Source organism: Pollicipes pollicipes, unplaced genomic scaffold (assembly GCF_011947565.3).
Source record: "Pollicipes pollicipes isolate AB1234 unplaced genomic scaffold, Ppol_2.1 Scaffold_5724;HRSCAF=6776_pilon_pilon_pilon, whole genome shotgun sequence".
Classification (NCBI taxonomy): domain Eukaryota; kingdom Metazoa; phylum Arthropoda; class Thecostraca; order Pollicipedomorpha; family Pollicipedidae; genus Pollicipes; species Pollicipes pollicipes.
The window spans coordinates 42,477,978-42,497,441 of record NW_023596746.1 but is presented as its reverse complement, the minus strand read 5'-3'; the positions used below and the strand labels follow the sequence as shown (position 1 = coordinate 42,497,441).

The window sequence follows — 19,464 nt, the reverse complement described above, 5'->3', positions numbered from 1 at the left end:
GCCCTCCAGAGCCCAGGAGGAGCGGTAATGGAGCGTGCCCTCCTCTGTCAGCGTCGCCACCAGCACCCGCCCGTACAGGCAGAGGTAGTGGCTGAAGTCTTCCTTGCGCAGCCTGTCCAGGCACATCGGACAGACGGGCCCTGCGGCGGAGCAGGCCACGACGTGTGAGCGACGCCGCAGCGGCGGCTCAGTGCGGTGTGAGCCAGTGCCAGAGTCGAGGACCGGGCGCCGCTCAGCGCCGGAAGGTGCGGTGCTTGAGCGCGGGTGACGTCGCTGGCAGTTAGTGGCGTCGAAGTAGTGATATAGCCGCTTCCCGAGTGGCGTGCGACGGGCAAAGTAGTGGGATGGGACACGGACAGAATAACATGTCGTCGGCTGGGGATAATGCTGCGGAACCCATGCGATTCAGTAATGACTTTGTTGACTACTGAAATCCGCGATATTCCAAAACGCATGCTTAGAACGTGAGTAGATAGTTTGCACCCTGACGATGCCACCACTTGCTCCCTAGTACCTGTCACACACTGAAGTCAGTCCAGGTGGCCGATTTTACCCTGCTATTTCACCGCTGGCTCCTCGCCACCACATTAATGACATGCTTCACGTCTCTCACCGTCGTCGTCCTGGTCGTCCTTCCTCTCCTCGTCCTCTCGGCCGTCGGCCGCCGGTGTGTCCTGCTCTGCACCTCTGAAGCCGAGGGGCGGCGCCGCCAGACGAGGGGCCACGCCCTCCGGGCCCTCCGGCAGCTGCGGTCTGTCGTCCCGTAGGAAGAAGCCGCGGAACTCGGACCCGGCTGACAATGGACCGGGTTGGCTGTGAGGCACGAGCGTCGACTGCACGCACCGACAGGAGAGCTCGTCCGGACCGGGTTGCCGTGTACACGCGGTGACCAAGACACTGGAGCTGTCGACTGCCTTCGTCATCACCGTTTTGAGAAGTCTCGTCTAGCGGCCGCACTCATGACCGATACGCTGCGAAGCAGACAGCTCGTGCAACAGACAGTGAGAGCTTTTAGGCGAGAAACAGCGTGCGGCGGGCGGCAGCGGAAGCGGTGCCGACCAACTCACCGCTCAGATGATAGCTGCTCGCCGGCAACCCGGACTGCCACGGCTTGATCAGCTCCGGTAATAACTGCCTGTTCGGCGAACACGCCTCCAGCCACATTCCAGATCCCAATGTGCACGCAAGCGGCGTGCGATGTTCATCTTTACCGTAGTTGGCCATCCCCGGTCTACGTGGACGACACTCGTCCACCAGATTCACGAGAACAAACAGCCAGCTTGCCCGGTATTACAGTGGTCCTCATTTTCTAGCACGCGAATCCACATAAACCGGCAGAGAAACATGCGGGACTATCGGCGCAGGCTGATAGGACATGGCCGTATTAATAGCCGTCATGCTGAAGTAGACCCCATGCAACGAAGGCGACGGGCTGAGCAATGTAGCTTGTCACGCACAAAGATCAACGCCAGGCGCGTGCCTGCTTCAAGATAACCCAGTGAGCATTGCAGGGGGCCAGCCTGGCGCGGACCTATCATTGCTCAGCCTCGCACAAAACATCGCCGCATTCAACGTGTAAAGGCCTCGAGGCAGGCGGCGGCACTGCACTCTGCCGCAGCATAGTCGACAATAAAGTGCTACTGACAGCCATTGTTGCATTTATTGTCGATGTTACAGCGAGTAAACGTCTCCGCTATATATCAATCGACCGGGTTGTGCACAAAGTTCACTGAAAAGCGTGATTCAGCACACGGCAGAGATGCCGAGTGAAGTGACAGCTCAAAGCGCAAGCAAAGCGTAGCGGCTCAACAGCTGATAACGCGATATCCAGCAGCGTGATTGAGGTAACTTCACTCGGCTCAGTCTCATCTATATCCTTCATGGTATGATTACCAAAGAACAAACCGGACAAAACATTTACAAACAGAACATCGTGGCGACCGGCCGGCATTGTAAGGAGTCAAAAGCTCGTGTCCATTCAAAGACGTGTGGTGCTCGGGTGGTAACCAATAGCGTCCATAACCGTTCTTAGCACCAAACCGCGATCACACTGACAGGGACGCGCGAGACGCAGCTAGAAACCCTCGATGCCATCGATGTCTCATTAATGACACAACCCATATGAAAAAAAATTACAGAAGACTGCTGTCTGTGTCTTCCCCAATAATCACAAGCGTCCTCAGTCCTTGTCGTTGGCAGACAGCGCGTCCTACTGAGCTCAGCAGGGCAGTGCGGCACAGGCAGCGTTACCTCCTTGCTGGTCGTTCTCGAACACAGGCAGTGGAACCGGGTCAATGGGCCACGGTAGAACTGTGTCGCAGTTGACGTCCAGGGCGTACGACTGAAGGGACCCAAAAGCAATTCAGTTGCGCCATACAGTATCGTCGGACGACAGAGCACACTTTCGATCAACCAACTTCGACAGCCGACCGCAGAAAGAAGAGCAGAGCCATGATTCTATGCTCGTAAATACGGTCTTGCTGTGCAATTTATTCGGACCACACGGTAGAGAAATATATTCAGGTGATATGTGGCTAGATGAAGGTTTTGATTTATCAGTCTGAAAACAACTGCATAGTTCTAACGTGTTTTGCATAGGTTTGCAGCCTGATGCAGATTGATGCCGTTTGCGTAAGGGTTTTTTTTCTCACCGTTGCTCCGGGGCGAACTCCGTCTGGTAATAATCATATACGCTGGCCACCGCCCTTTTGGCATCTTCCACCTCCTGCTCCCGCTGTACGCTGATGCTGACTGAAACAGCGCTCCTTTCCATCCAGCGAGTCGAAGTAGAAGACCACCTTGTTGTTGTTGACCCTCCCAGCGCTTCAGACCTGAATGGAGCTGTTCCGGTCGTCAGAAAACATGATAAGCCTCCGAAAACGGTAGGTAACTCCTACAGCTTATCTAAAGAGCCTGGCAACTCAGATCAAACCCCCATGTCATGTTGTTTCATGTGTCAATATTGCTAGACAAAGAATGTATTCCTAGTGTTGGCAGAACTAATCAATTAGACGACCCCTGCTCGTTAAAAAACGACTACTCAGATCTGACGACTGCTAGTGGAAATAGACAACTCAGATCAGACAATCTGCTAGTTAAAACAGACACTCTTATTCGACGAACTGCTGGTGAAAACCGAAAACCCAGATCTAGCGACCTGTCTGTGAAAACAGGCAATTGTGGCAACGGCAAGGACATATGTCTACTATATGCCACCAAATGCAACTACCCAACTCGACGTTCTGCTTGAGGTCATTCAGACTTCCCTTGTTGGGAATGAACCCGCTGACCATGTCAACCTCGACCACAGCCATATTGGTTTCGCTATCCTCCTTCAGGTAGCTGACGCAGATGTCTTAAAGAGCACAACATTGTTCTGTTATCATGACAACCAGGCAGGCATGCTGTCATGTGTAAAGCCTGTTGAGCGAGAGATGCGTTCGAGCACTTTTTAATTGGATTAGGCACTGCAGTGTCTTTGATGCTTTCACAGCAACAGGAACACTGCAATCTGGTCAAGAGCCTCCTCCCATGACATTCCCTCGCATCGCACTACATATTTAAGATCAAACCGAGCAGAGGCTGACGAGTGGTCTGATGACCAGGGTGAGACAGGAGACAGCTAGAGGAAGTCCCTAGGCGCGGTCACTCGTCTCACCTATGGTATGCTTCAGACACTTCCCGCTGGTTCATTTTGGGCTTGGCAGGTCCACGTTGATCGTCAGTGCGTCGTTTGGACTGGCTGTATACACGTTGTATTTCAACGAAGCCTGGCGAAACAACCGGCTGTGTTACTTGTCATGCGCGTGGTGCACGTACGTCGTCATGCATTGCTGGAGCTAATTTGTATGGTGCAGCAGAAAAGGGCATGTCTCGTGGTTCGCATTCCCCGCGTGTTATCATTGAACTGAAGGTCATTTACTCAGGCTCTCGGTGAATCACATCAGCCGTCGAACAGCTGACGCGATAACGCTCTAAAGAACACGGTGTTCAGCCCTCACACAGTTTAGTGACATACATTCTCAGCAGATGCATTCGAGGCTGGCTCATGCTGTACCTCCTCACTGAAAATGGACAAACTGGTGATCCGGAAGAAGGGCATAGTTTCGCAACATTAGTTGAGGGGAGGCGCAGGCCACCCCCCCCCCCCCTTTTCAACGGAAAAAGCAAACTACGCCCCTGCATGGACGCCTTACAGCCTATTATCGGCACGAACGGACCGGAATGAGGACACGTCTGGCACCTAGACCGCACTGCCGGCGGTGCATTCGATGCCGGCTCTGATGAGAACTAGGGTACATCTGGCACCATCTGAACTTCCCGTGCGTGTGACCCGCTTTAGTGCACATCATTTATCATAAAGTTCCTACTGCGGGTATGCCAGCAACTGCAAGTATGCTAGCACAAGCCAGCAGCACAGATGCTCTTCCTTCCTCTCCCCATTTCTTCTCTCTCCCTCTCTCTCCTCTCTCTCTCTCTCTCTCTCTCTCTCTCTCTCTCTCTCTCTCTCTCTCTCTCTCTCTCTCTCTCTCTCTCTCTCTCTCTCTCTCTCTCTCTCTCTCTCTCTCTCTCTCTCTCTCTCTCTCTCTCTCTCTATCTCTCATCTCTCTCTCTCTCTCTCTCTCTCTCTCTCTCTCTCTCTCTCTCTCTCTCTCTCTCTCTCTCTCTCCTCTCCCTCTCTCTCTCTCTCTCTCCCGCTCTCGCTCTCTCTCGCTCTCTCTCTCTCTCGCTCTCTTTCTCTCTCGCTGTCCCTCTTTCTCCCTCGCTTCTCTCAATCCTTCTCGTCCCATCGTAATTCTCCCGGTTGCAGCTGAACACTGACCTGACCTGGGCGTAACCAGTATCATCGGGGCCTCACTTTAGTTTGCCAGAGGTGCTCCTCCACTGACCTGCACCAGGGCGCAGCCGGCGCCACCTCGACCTTACCATAGTTTACCAAGCAGGACTTTACTTCTGACCCGCACAAAGGCGCAGCCGGTACCACCCCGACCTTACCTTGATTTAACACGGTTGCTCCACCACTGACCTGCACCAGGGCGCAGCCGGTGCCCTGTGCTCTGACTTGGACGTGACCTGGCAGCAGTGTGACGTCACGAGTTTGCATCAGTAGCAGATTGTCCGCCGTTACGCTGATGACGTCATTCAGCGAGCCGTCATCGGAGACGTGTACTCGCAGGTCGGCGCTGCTCGAGCGAGGCAGGTCGGCCGAGAAGGCGGCCAGTGCCTCCAGCGCCAGCACCGTATCCTGCCACGACCGCCCGCCAGGTGAGCAGCGCACAGGACATTGAAGAACCCATTCGATGAGAGTGAGCCGGACACAGGGGTACGACAGACCCCTCCAAGGGTAGTGAGCACAACACATGGGTATGACAGTCCCCTCCCTGGGAGTGAGCAGGACACACAGGTAAGGCAGAACCCTCCGAGGGGTAAACAAGCCATACAGATACAATAGACTTATCCGTGGGGAGTGAACAAACCACACAGGTACGACAGGCCCCTCCAAGGGTAGTGAGCAGAACACATCGGTATGACACTCCCCTCCCTGGGAGTGAGCAGGACACACAGGTACGGCAGACCCCTCCGTCGGGAGTGAACAGGACAAACAGGTACAACAGGCCCTTCTGAGGGGGGAAGGGGCAAATAAGCCACACATGTACGACAGACAGCAGGCAATTTGTGGCAGTGTCGTGACCAGCTAGTCCGGCAGACACATGACGTCCACCCCAGTGATTTCTATGACCTGCGTGGACACGAAGCCGCCGCGACTGTTGCGCTGCTGGGTGATCCAGCGCACGGCACCCAGCGCATCGCTGAAGTGTTCGCTGCTGTCGTCACCGGCTTTCTCCAGCAGCTTCATCGTCAGAATGTTATAGGCACCCATCTCCACGCTGAGCGCCCGATTCTCGTCAGACCCTGGTGACATACGCCACGATAAGGTTTTGAAAGTACGCTGGTTAACCGCTGTTCAGGATAGACCAGGAATTGAGGAAGGTGTGTTCAGTACTGTACATTCAGTAAAATGCGGCCGAATGGGGTCATATTTCATATTTGCTCACTGCAGAGTTTCGTCAAAACGCACGAAGGAGTACAGAACACACACAGCTGTGCACACTCAGCCTTCACCAACGCATTCTGCAAGTATATTGGGACAATTGTGAAAGCACAGCAGCTATTACAAGCTGATTAACTAGCCTTCGGACGTCTACAGCACCGCTCCCTCCAGCGAGTGTTACTGTTGTGCTGGTGCGGCGGGATGACTCTCACCTTCGTTGCGCCAGTACACCAGACCCTCCTCCCTGGTGGCGCGGCTCTTGAGCTCTGTCAGACCCAACCGCGCCTCGTCCAGGCGGCCGGCCACGGCGCGCGCGTGCGTCAGCAGCGTCAGCGTGTACAGGTCAGAGCTGATGTCCTGGGGAAGGCACATGGCGGCTGATGAGCGGCGGCCAACATGACATTCCTCGGACGGTGAGCGGTGGCTGACATGGCATTCCACGGAGGGTGAGCGACGGCCAACACGGTCCCGGCAGTAGCTAACCCACGGACGGTGAGCGGCCGCCAACACGGTCTCGGAGGTAGTTATCCCACGGACAGTGGGCGGTGTCCAACACGGTCCCGGCGGTAGCTAACCCACGGACGGTGAGCGGCGGCTAGCACGGTCCTGGTGGTAGCTAACCCACGGACGGTGAGAGGTGTCCAACACGGTCTTGGCGGTAGCTACCCTACAGCGCTAAGTCGCTCACGTTGTTTTGCATACAAAGCAACAGGTGTAATAAGAACTAATGGAATGTGTCCATGCACAGGGTGGTAGACATAAAATGTGAGCTGTTTAAACCGATGTTGTGGTGCTTAATCGGACGCCACACTACATAGTGCGGTTTGGCATAGTGCATTCGTCCATTGGGAACACAGCCACAACCAGACACCGCCAGAGAACGGGGGGAGGAGGCAGGCTGCCCTTCTTCCCCCCTGTAAGCAAAGCATGTTTTACTAAGCACCATAGAGGACTCCTTTATTTATTTTATGGTGAGCACTCTGCGAGCTCCGACCCTATCCAACCACCTCTCCCTATTGAAGAATTTCTTGCTGTGCCCTGACTGTAACGGTGTAAGTTACTTCAGCTATGGGTCTGTTTATCGCTTTCTGCACATAACATCCGTTTCTGAAACATTTTTGTCTGGTATTCCGTTGTATGGTGAGGAAAAAAGGAGCGAGTATTATTGTTACAGCAGGTGAAAGCCATTATTACTCTGGCCACAAGAAAATTTCCTGGTTAATTTCATGCAACAGTCGTTCTCGGCTGTTCTTAGGCTCGTCCCGCGGACCCTACGGGCTTGTTGCGGGGTACCAAGCCAAAGGCTAGATCATGAGGATGTAAGGTAAACCAAATGTGGAATATTACGTTTGTATGTACGAACTGAGTGGCTGAGCACGGTACCTAGTGGCAATACCTCAAAAAGGTTTTGGAACCATGTAGGCCAAAGCCACTAAAATAAGATGAGGCATCAAAAGCAAGGCTCTAGCATGTATCGCACAGTGAAGAAATGCCGACCTACACAAATAACCAACGCAGTTGCCGCGCTCTTCAAACTCATTAGCTCAAAACTCAACTGCCGATCTATCTAGAGCCAATCACGGCGCCCAACTCTTTTCCAGATACTGCCTACAGAAATCTGCCTATCTGGCTGCCTGCCAGGTACTTTTGCAGACACAACCTCCAGCGATCGCACGTGTCTCTGAGCCGTTGACTGACCTGTGTCAGGCAGCGGAAGGCGCCGTGGACGGTGTTCTCGCCCAGCTCGACCCCCGACTGCAGCAGCGCGATGGCGATGTAGGCCGTCAGCGCCTGCTGGCCGCCGGACCCAACGCCGCCCTGAAACACGTCAGCGTTGCTGGACCCCGCAGACATCGGCTGGGTCCACGCAGGGAACAACGGCTATCACGTGAGGATCGGGGCAAACGGCACTGGACTTCGCCATTGGCGGACGGGTCAGAGGACAACCGGCCAAGGGTGACAGCATGCAAACACGGCTGCACAAGTATGAGTGGCGAGTATGCAACACGAGAAACCACACTTGGATCCCTCCGTCAATCAGCCGATGTAGTGCGTCCCACCTTCCCCCCAGATCCAGCGGTAAGTACATGTGCTTTTCAATGCGCTCAGTTGTAGGTACTTGGTTAAAGGTAGTTTGAAGGCGAACATATGACAGCGTGCCACGGGGGCAAGGGAGTCAATACAGACAGATACAAGATATTACCTTCATTTCTTTGTGGAGGACCGTCCCCACAGATGGGAAGCAGCCGCTACCCAATTGATGGGATTCGATCCACCGCACGCTTCCTTCCAGGTCAGCCTCGTCGATGAAAATAAACTTCTTCGCGTCACCGAACGACTTGATGACAAAGCCGGTCAGCCACATGGAGCCTGAGTCGTCCGACTTGCCGAATGCCGAGTACGATTTGTCCTCGTGACGGTAGCCCAGCTCGCGCTGGTAGCCTGGGGCGAGACACGGGTCACGAAGGTCACGGTAACGGGCGCGCTGGAAGTCTCACGCGCTGGATGTCTCACCAGTTTTGGGCTCAGCTGTCCATGAAGGTCTCCTAGAAGGGGATCTATCTTAAGAAAATAGGTTTACACCAAATAATATATCTGCTCTGGTGGTGCGAACTACCATGAGCAGTTTAAATCAAAATACTTGTTCGGTTGCATGATGCAAACTACCAAGAAACGACAGCTTGGTTCTGGCACATGCATGATCATTTGGATTCGCAATTTGGTATGTGAATCCTGTACTAGTTAGGAATTCAATAATAAACGTTACATAGAACGGAATAAAACGACTTCAGGGCACGACGCTGACAACGATATGTCAACTTTTACTAATTTGTACCGGACATTTGTGTGCTAGTGCAATGTTATTCCCAACCTGATCAACCAAGTACCTGATTTCATAAATCTGGCAAGTTTATCCTTGATTTGCTCAGTCAGTTGACCAACTGCAGTCAAATACTTCATGACGTGAATGTTGGGAGCGAAGAGCACCATGTTCTGTTCGCCGCAACCGGTTGGCTGCCGTACCAGCGACTCCAGGTTCTGAGAAGTACAGAAAGCTTGAACATATCGGCTTTGGCTTAAATTGGCACAGTTAACGCATCCATGATAATGAATGGAATCACATTAATGACGTAAACGAAAGTGGCTAAAGTAAAAGTGGGACCGTAGCCATACTATACGCAGCTGGGAGGATAACGATGTGCCAACAGAGAAGGCCATGACTTCTACAACAGATTACTCGACAACTACTTCAGCCTCACGCGGATATATTACGTCGAACACATCCAGCGAACATCTGTCATTGAGTATAGTGCGCAAGTGACGTACGTCAATGCTGGGTCCCAGCAGGTCTCCGACGACGGCGATCTGAGCCCGCTCGGAGTCGGGCACCAGGTCGGCCGGCAGAAGCAGCGGCCAGTCAACCTCCCGCCTATTCGGTCCGCCCGACAGGTCGGCACCCTCCGCTGCCGGCGTACGGGTCGGGTCAGGGAAGCGGTACCCAAACAGGGCGAGCCCTACTGCGGCACAGGACACGTCCGTAGCCATGCGGCGGGACGATGAAAGCCGCGTCGCGATCAAGGAAACAACGCCAACACACGGCTGAGCCTACGTGCGTCCCAACACCGCCAGCAACGCCGCGCCCTCCAAACCGTCACTAGCCTGCAGCTACACCGGCACCGGCCTTAGTCGTCCCGTTAACATCCGCTTTGGCAGCGCACTCACGGCTGATGCACATGAAGAAGGAGTGGATGACTTCACGCTCGAAGCCCTCCGGCTCCACCAGAATCGGCCTGGTCACGGCGTCCCTGCGCAGATGGTAGTCGTGTTGGCTGCATGCATCCACGGCAAAATGGGATATCGGTTGAGAGTAGTGACGCCTTCAGATTTCATTGAATCAAAAAATGAAGGCATTTTGATTTTTTCAGCAAATATCTGTATGTCATTAGAGGACGTGCATGCAATAGGAAACACTACCGGTTCATTTGCAACTTTTAACACCCCACGCAAGCTAGGGTGTCTGGGCTCATTTCTCGGTTACGCACACCTGCCGTGTTTAAAGTTGACTCACACGGCGTTCGCCACGCCCCGTACTCCCGCAACGCGTAACGCCACACACCTGAAGTAGGGCACCACCTCTGACCCACACTCGGCGGGGAAGTCGGAGTACACTTCAGCTACCACGGTGATGTTAACGTCGCCGAGCTGGCCGGGCCGCAGCCGGTACGGCACGACCTCGGCCACGCCGGTCGACACGCACGAGGTCACCACCGGCGCCGAGAGCGTCTCGAACTCGTCTGACGCCACCAGCGTCAGCTTGACCTGCGGCCACAGGCGCCGGTGCATGTTTAGCGTCCACAGGGCCGGCGGGATATCGCGTGGAGCCAGTAGTGTCCGAGCGGACAACTAGTAAAACTAGCGATGGATTCAGTCGTATCCAGCATGTGGCGTATGGTGACGCCGAGCACCGACAGAGATAACACGAGCGAGCAAGATAACACGAGCGGAACAGAGCGCTCAGGAGAGCAGCGAGGACCCACCGGCAGCGCCTCTTCGTTGTAGTTGAGCACCGAGACCTTGAGCACGAGCGTCTCGCCGCGTTTCACCGAGTAGGGCAGCGTGTAGCTGACGAAGAACGGCTGGAAGCTGGTGAGGGAGGCCGACGGCGCCACGCCAAGGCCGGCCATCTCTGAGCTGCACACGGCTCCGCCTACCCACTCGGTGATGGTGTCCGGTACTTTCTGTGTCAGCGTCACCGAGCCGTCGTCCCTGCCCGGTGCGGAGGTGGCCGGCTGTGACACTAGCCAGGCGTCCGAGGAACGGCACATAATCGTAGCTTGATGGTGTAACTGTCCTAGTTCCTGCATGTGGCATGGTGAGTTTTAATGCGAACATGACTAACGGCACAGAATCGTGACTTGATGGTGTAGCTGTCCTAGTTCCTGCATGCGGCATGGTGAGCTTTAATGCTGAAAAGGCAAGGAATTGTGACTTGATGGTGTAACTCTGTCCTAGTTCCTGCATGTGGCATGGTGAGTTATAATGCCGAAAACGACCGACGCTTAAGGTATAAGAATGTGTTGTGTAAAGGGGAGTATCAAGAAATTGGTGCTCTGTATGATGATAGTGCTCAAAATATGCGACTTATTACCTGTCATGTGTGATCTGACCATGCTCATGACGTATGCTAGTTAATGCATATTTCTGGTTACATTTTGAAAATAAAAACGCATCATGCCCCCCTCCTTAAAACAAAATTATGATTTTGTTTTGGTTGCATTATCGTGTAAGCTGTTGAGGCTTTCAACTAATCGGTTAATGTGCATCCAACATACTACTGGCTGGTTACATGTACATGTGAGCATACTCAAACGACATGAAACGATAGGTAATCAGGACAGCTTTGAACAAACCCGTGAACAGCTTCAGAGTACGAGGATCAACGGTTCAATTCCACATTCAACGCAGCCTCGTCACAGTCAGTGCGCCCATGTTCGTCCACTGACCCGACCGTGTGGAGATCGAACAGCCACGTCTCGGGGAAGTAGGTGCGAACCACGTCAGGCACCTCGGACGGAGGCGGCTCCGGGGCCGATCCGGGAGGCGAATCGAGCACCGGCGTCGGGCCTCCTGGTAACCGGAGGAACGTTAGCACGTCACCTCAGCGCTTCTAATACATTATTCTTTCCTTCCTAGATGTTAGCTTAAAAATGCATTGCTTTGTTTTCCGGACTGAACTTAGCGACAGTTAAGTGAGTTCGCAATACATTAGATAGCTAGACGAGTCGCGAGGGAGTCATTGATCATGACCGTCATCATCATCGATGGTTAACGGCGGCTTGACGCCCCCCGTCGGCTCAAGGCAAGGCACCGTTTGGTGACAGAAAGGCAGCGGCGACGCCAAAACACTACAACTTGTAACTTTGTACCAAGCAAGATAAATGGGCAGCGATAAGCGCTCCATCACAACAAAGACGAAACATACGGTGACTTGCATGCACCAGGTAAGCAAGAATCGATGCATGCCTTTAGCTCTGTCCGCGTGGCAACTCAACTCGTTCTCGGCGTGCTGTGAGAATGTTTGCCCAAGCATGCAGCAGGCGGATCAGCTATGAGTCAAGATTTCATATTGGTGGAGGAGTGCATGAACATTATTGAGACGCACGATGAAAATAAATGCGGCGCGGATATGGCAGTTTAGGACATGCATGACGTAATCATTGACGAGAATGTTGAACCGTGTGTGACCAAGGACTGAAAGTGATGTATATATTTTAGGACGTACTCCACTTTCTACACTAGCTGATGCAAAATTAATGCAGCTTGCTCAATCACATTCAGCCGCAAAATCCATCTTTCCATGGCTTTCAATGCTCGTGCGCAATGATTAACTGGAGGCGAAACACTGCTGGCAGCCGGGGCCGGTGTCATGGCTGAGCCAGCGACCGTCTGTACAGATGCAGTGGAAGCGATCTGTACAGATGCAGTGACCTTCATCGCATTGCACGGACGCAGGCCTCGCGAGCAGCGGATGTGCGGCAGACGCGGTGCAAAGCGGTCGGCGCTTCCGCGGGCCGACGCCGGCCGGCACCGACCGCGGCCCGGCCCAGCCCGGCCCCGAGGGTGAGCTCACGAGCGAGGCAGCGTTCAAGAGCTGGGCCGGGACCAGCCGGCGCCGGCCCAGTCGGGTCACCGCGGTCGGCGCCGCCGTTTGCTGGTAGGGCAAGCGGCCGGGCCGGTGAAGTGGGCCCGCGGACGCAGAGGACGGGCCGTCTATCTACCGGGCGCAGCCAGCTGAAACCGTGGCTCGCTGGCGCTGGCCTCAAGATCGAACGCCGCTGTGCGCATCAGTGGACAGGAGATGTCGTCGCAGCTCCACAGCGGGTACGAGGAGCGGCGGCTGAAGCACGGCCGCGTCTCCACCAAGACGTCGGACAATGTCAGCCAGCCGCCGTCCTGAAACCGTCCGACGTCGACAAGCCGCAGATCAGGAGACGTTCATCGCCGCTCGGCTTCTCTCTTGAAAGCTGCCGATGCCAACCGCATACTGCGCTCTGAAGTCGGCCAGCGTCATCTGTCCCATCCCGCCTTTAGGTGGTCACCGTCGAAAGACTTGCGGTTAGCACCGTCACGCGTTGACATGGGGGCGCCGACATCGACCCTCAGAACCATGCTGACCACTGAATACCAGTCAACTGGAGATTACAACGGCTGCCATCCTGTTAGACCCCAGACATTGCGAGTGTTGGTAGACAGGATGAAAAAAACTTTTAATTTACTGTATATGATCGGTGACAAAAACTGCCATTTTTGCAAACCAATTGATGACAAAATTGCGAATATGAAAACGAATTGCAGCAGACAAGACCATACTACAGCACACTACCCCAGCTCGACGAGACTAAAAGCTTACTAATGGTCTGTACTTGCTAACGCCTGCAGTGTGAGTGCATGTCGAAATGACGTTTCGCTGTATGAGCAAGTTTAGCCATAAAATGCAGCTTTGGAAAGATAAGTATGTGTGATGCAAAATGCGGCTTTGAGGTAAGAGCCCGATCATCTCTCACGTAGGCCTCTCGCATAGCCCGTTGCACCTCAGACTTGGCACACTGATCGGTAGACAGGGATCAAATAGAATCCATTTGGTTGTCATCATACTACATATAAAGCTGACTGAGGGTGCTAGAGACATTCAAAAATGCCGTTTGCATCCGTTGATACCGATATTGCATGGGTTTTGCTCCAAATAATTGGGATCATGTTAGGAAGTGCGAGTTTTGCACCGGCAATGATCATGACAAGATAATGGAGGTCGCCAACGCCTTCAGCTGATTGTACGATGACGTCACAAAACCAAAAATAACATTGTTTCAGGTGCTTGAAAAAACATATCATCGATAAGTGCAGGGCTACAGGGATGCAGTTTTGCAAAGTACGTAGGGGTGAGGGGCGCAAGGAGAAGGGCGGGGGTGCAGGAAGTAAAAATGTCTGAGCCTGACTCCGAGATGCCACAAAAATGTTTTTCTTCCCCAGATATGTGGCTGACAGCAGGGGTGTAGTCTCTCATCATTAATTTTTGGGTGCTGAACCCCTAATTTACGACAGATGGAAAATAATGGATACTAATAAAAACTAAAAATAGCAGACTGCATCGCTGGATGGGATGTACAGTTTCGCCTCCACCCCCCCCCCCTTCACCCCCCCCCCCCCCCCAACTGAATAGAGAACTAAACGCCTTTAGGCTGGTTATGTTAAGTACGCCTTTATCTGATGATTTTGCTAGGTCAGACGTAACCTTCCTTCAGTGCTTGGAGGCCAGGAAATAAAACTTCAGTGCAAATGAACTTCCCGAAACGAAATTGTTCGCTGCTTATGCCGCATCACATTTAATTTGTTTTTGCTTTTTGTGGTTTACTGCCTTAATATGTATATTACGATGGTTTCTGAAGGATTTGATTCCAGGTGACAATTCAGACGGTTCCAAACTTCGTCGGTGACGGAAAGGTACTTTTTCAGCAATGTTGGGAGATTATAAAGCAATCTCTCCAGCAGACGCATGTAAATAATACTTCAGTTAACTACATTACCATCAACTAACCCGGCTCGACTCCTCACCTCACTAAGCTGATGATAATTCGGAGCGGAAAAGAGTAATATGGGAGATAGCTCATGCAGCATTGCCAGCTTCTGGTTCTGCACAGTTTGAACGAGTTCACATCTCAAATTGTTATGTTACGAGAGGTGTCTTGCATGACGGACCAAAAGATATCTAGGAATGAGCAGGCGCGCTCGCATGATTCATCACGGTGATAAAAGGGACACCCTAAACGGCCTGCTCCTTCAGAGTATGGTCACGCAGGTCCCCAACTTTGCAGACAACAAGAGAGCATGTTGGGTTAAGGATCGCTGTCCGCCGGACGTGTCGGCCTGGTCTCTGGTTAGGATGAACCTGTCGTTGCTTTGTGGAGTGACTTGTCGAATAGCAGTGATTGTAGTGTCGGTGTCGGGTTGCGAGCAATGGCTTCGGAAGTGAAGTTCATCGCCCTGTACAGGTACCCACCAACCGAGCTACCACCAAGCTATGTACTATACACAATAGCACAACGATGTTAAAGCCTCGTGCGGAATTAGCATTCACTATTAATCACTGTTATCATCATTAGTTACTTCAGATTAGTTATACGAAATAAGTTACACCACAATATCCCATTTTCGCAGACCATTTCTTGTCAAAGTCAGTTACTTCTCTCTGAGGAATAAGCGATCCGGTGAGAAGGTCCTCCAGGCGAGTAATAGCGGCGCCGGTTATACCAAGTCCGCTGCCGGGAGCGGACGGTACAGGCACGAGTTTCCGTAACTAGGTCAGAGAGCACCAGGAAGGAGTTAGTCTGAAACGATAGATGATACAGACTAGCACACCTTCGAATTGGGCCACGCTTCAGTGCAACGAATGCCATGGTGAGAGCCGGAATGAAAGAAACACAGCACAGACGAGTTCAACTTTCTCACGCGGATGCCTAAAAAGAATACATTATACTTGCCCCCCAAAATTTGTCACGTATCAGGTATCTGGCAATGCTGAAAACAAGGGCGAAGATCTGCGTCAATGATAGGGGGAGGGGAGGAAGTGCTGGCCAAGAGCCTGACAACCTCACTTCTCTCCATAACTGTGTTTTTCAACCATTGCGCCCAGTTCGTGACGAAGAACGACAATTTTTAATTACATTTCTGTATCTAGCACTAAAAAGCAAGGAGCATGTAATTCTTTCTTTGAATGGAAACAAGTCTTGTCCCCGAAATAATGCGTGAAAAGGTAGGCTTTGACCAATATCCAATCATATCTTCAGCTTCAGTTATACCTCAGCTCAATATATTGGGAAAATCAAGTCCACAATGTCGGCTCAGACCCTGCTTTCGACTAAAATAGTGCAACAAATGAAAGAACTAAGTGTCACACAGACTTATCTTTCAGGGCATTATTTGGTGCCCACAAGAATACCAAACATGCTGCTCAGATTTACAGGAGACTGATAGCTAAAAACAATCTGAATATCAAAATCACTGTTGAATTGCCGTCGTCCAAGGCAGGTCCGGTAAGAAACACACATTGAGTAGATGGTTAGGTGGCAAGCGTTCAGAATGGTTTCACAGTCATTTACAAAAACTGACGCCCCCGAACAAAAGCATGTGTACAGTGATTCATCCAAACCCATGATCATACCGATATCAATCATTTTACCGCGCAAGCCAAGCCATAGTATCATAATACCAATACATTTTCAATCAACCGACGTCAGCTATCGAGGAGTGTCACTCACTTCAGTTCCATTCAAACTACAGCACGGTGTACAGCCAAGGCCTGGTCACATTCAGGGAAGTTCAGAGAGTTGCATGTATAATAGCGCACCGCCACAAGTTGGCGAAAATCCTAATCATCATCAACCAAATGTCAAATTACATTGTTTTGAGAACAAAGTTAATTCCAAGAAAATGGTATTGGCTTTTGAAACTGTATTCACTAAACAAAGCTAACTCTCCACCTAACATCTATAAGTAATTATGGAAGCCTGATGTCGTAGGCAACATACTACATATCGGCTTGTATTACGATTGATTACGTTATCATTATGTTCAAAGCTTCGATTCACTGGCGATGAAAACTGCATTTTATTATTTTATCTCTTAGACAAAAAGGACTTTCGGCGACCGATAACTGCCGAACTAATATACAATAAGTGAATGTAAAGTATGATGTGTAAGGCTCTATCGTGAAATAAGCTTGTGACGCGACCTCACAGTTGTATGGCATTGTATGGCTTCCGTGAAAACAGGGATGGCAGTTACCGATAACTGATAACGTTAGATCGCAGGAGTGATCGTATTTTTATCATTTTTGCCAGCTTTGGTGTGTAAGAAGGTAAGTTCTGGTGAGACTTTGGTTTGACCAAATAATCTTCAAAACACATCATATTTTGAGCGTCTGGCCTTATATCAATTGAGATGCCTGGAAACCATTGACTTCCCAAGAAGGAAGCTCCTTCTAAGAGTGTGACAACATGATTCTACCAGCATGTGGTCAGGCGCTAGTTGGACACCATGACACAGTTTCAACGAAATCAGAAGGGTCAACACCGAGTCGATTATGTTCCACATGCAAATATCATATCAGCCTTGCCGACGTCCATGCAAATCTCATGGCTCGGTAGCAATATTTGTAGTGACTAACATGTGGTCCCACGGCCTACGGAACTAGTTTTACGGAACTTAAATACATTTGAAGAACATAGGCTAGATGATTCAAGCTATGCCACGCTCTTCTGGAATGCCTTGCGACTTCGAAATCGGCAAAGTTTACAGAGCACATGCGACGATTACGAACAAAAGCTTGAGGGAAAGTGTCATAAAAGCTGTGAATATGTGGCGATTAATGCTTGACCACATCTAGCATTATTTCTTTCGCTGACGTGTCATATCATATCCACCAAGAACAGGTTAGGCACACATAAGCCAGGGATTTAGCCATATGTTGGCATGTAAATGCCTGGAAATGAGATGTAGTACTGGCTCCTCGCACGTCAAGGACGTGAAAAGTCATCGGCAGGCACGGCTCCGTTTGGCAATAGAACCAGCGACATGTGATCCAGTACAACTGAACCATGACGGCTGAATCAGGGACAGCTGAGCCAGTAAAACATAACCTAGGGACAGCTGACTCAGTGATAACTTGCTCTGTGACAACTGGCTCAGTGGCTTCCGAGCCAGTGACAACTGACCCAGGGCAACGGCACCAGTGCCAACTATCCCTGTTCAACTAAACCAGAGACAACTGAACCAGGGACAACCGAACTAGGTACAATGAACCAGAGACAGCTGAACCGATGACGGGTAAACTGCGGACACTCTCTGGTCAGCATTTGGCAGCCCGTGGGTTCCACGCCGCTAGCAATGCCAAACAGAGCTTGGCAGAGATTCTGAGACTCCCGACTAATGCCTTCACGGGAGCCGATCTGCAGTATGAGAGTGCCGCGTGGTTGGTCCTACTCGGCCAAGTGACGACACAAGTCCTGAGGTCTTGCGGCGCACTGGCCCTTACCATTCGATCCGAGACGAGGACGAAGGCAGCTCTTTCATGGCTTGAGGCGTCGCCCGCATCTCAACGATTGAATTGAGCACCACTTGGCCAACACCATTGTGACCAGTGCAACGACGCACCTATGTAAAAAGCTACTAATGATGAAAACAATGCAGAATTGCAGACCAAGCACAACGTTTGGCCCACGTTCGATTACGAGAGATGCGAATGGGCAGCTGGGCAGATCTACCACTGGGAACACTTGAGGACAATGTCTCCATTGTTTTTTTAAGGACCGCGAAGGCTACTGGATACCGTTCCCACAATTTCTGTCCGTCCCTATAACGTGACCCAGAAGGTCAAAGGATGCACAGGTGGACGGACCAACTTGCTGCCTGATGCAAGTAGCGCAACCTGAAGGGTTGGATAACTGAAAATTAACGTGAATCATGGGTCCAACCAGGGGGAGGAAGGACAGGGAACCCCGATCGCACAGAACCGCGTTTTTATCACAACAGGTGGCTTCTGACTGAAGCTATTATATAACAGAAATATGATTCCTAATCCGTCAGTCTCCAGAAGCTGGCGTAGAGCTCACCGGTGACGTCATCGTTCGTGCAATGACCAATGGCGCAGATAGGATTTTCTTATGGGAGGGAGCTGTCAGCTCGGTGAGACCTAATCACGCTGATTTTCAGCTTCCGGTCAGAAACTATCTATGGTGCTCAAAGAAAAATGGGAGTCTAAGGGGGAGATATTCCCCCACCCCAGCACGCCTACGTAATTGCCATTTCGGATATTGTTCCGTGACGTCAAAAGTACGTCACAGGCTTTCAGCACATGCTGTGCGAATGAAAAAGAACTTGAAATGCATGCAGCCAGAACCGCAACCAAAGACACCTGTGCGCGAACACGGGCGCCTGGAACGCACCTTCATGCTCTGGTGGTTCAGAAACGGCACAACATAAAAACGGCCCACCAAAATGACTGTCAACCGCTATCAGCTACCCGCTTGCCACTTTGTCGTTATCGTGCCACTTAGGCGTCATCGTGTCACCATGCATTTAGTAACCACTGCACTGCAACACCACCCGTGACCAGGGCAGGTGAAGGATCTGCGTGCTATTAGCCGTATCTGGCAGCCACCCGTGACTCGGGATTGCTGCTGCTGCTGTTGCTGCCGGGATTTGAGTCGGCTGGACGGGAACGCACCCGCGGCAGAACCGAAGGCGACAGGCCCACTGAAGGCCGCCGCTGGGAATCCTGGTGCACTAGCGCTTCGATACAGATAAAAGAAGCTCTCGCGGGCTAAGGCGACACAGTTGCGCGTCTCGGCGATAAG

General features: G+C 51.8%; 1 protein-coding gene across 1 annotated transcript in view; it reads right to left on the bottom strand.

The window, feature by feature from the left end:
• Window positions 1–19,464, bottom strand: part of LOC119103075 (alpha-1-inhibitor 3) — a 62,287-nt gene that overhangs the window by 13,206 nt on the left and 29,617 nt on the right. The window contains exons 18-33 of the mRNA XM_037226523.1: window positions 12,832–13,006; window positions 11,557–11,680; window positions 10,591–10,819; window positions 10,170–10,372; window positions 9,776–9,858; window positions 9,380–9,516; window positions 8,941–9,091; window positions 8,256–8,494; window positions 7,751–7,870; window positions 6,265–6,409; window positions 5,741–5,913; window positions 5,027–5,245; window positions 3,714–3,770; window positions 2,251–2,341; window positions 614–793; window positions 3–140 (exon numbers count right to left, since the gene is read on the bottom strand). Coding sequence (XP_037082418.1) covers window positions 3–140; window positions 614–793; window positions 2,251–2,341; window positions 3,714–3,770; window positions 5,027–5,245; window positions 5,741–5,913; window positions 6,265–6,409; window positions 7,751–7,870; window positions 8,256–8,494; window positions 8,941–9,091; window positions 9,380–9,516; window positions 9,776–9,858; window positions 10,170–10,372; window positions 10,591–10,819; window positions 11,557–11,680; window positions 12,832–13,006 — 2,464 coding nt within the window. The remainder of the gene's footprint in view (window positions 1–2; window positions 141–613; window positions 794–2,250; window positions 2,342–3,713; window positions 3,771–5,026; window positions 5,246–5,740; window positions 5,914–6,264; window positions 6,410–7,750; window positions 7,871–8,255; window positions 8,495–8,940; window positions 9,092–9,379; window positions 9,517–9,775; window positions 9,859–10,169; window positions 10,373–10,590; window positions 10,820–11,556; window positions 11,681–12,831; window positions 13,007–19,464) is intronic.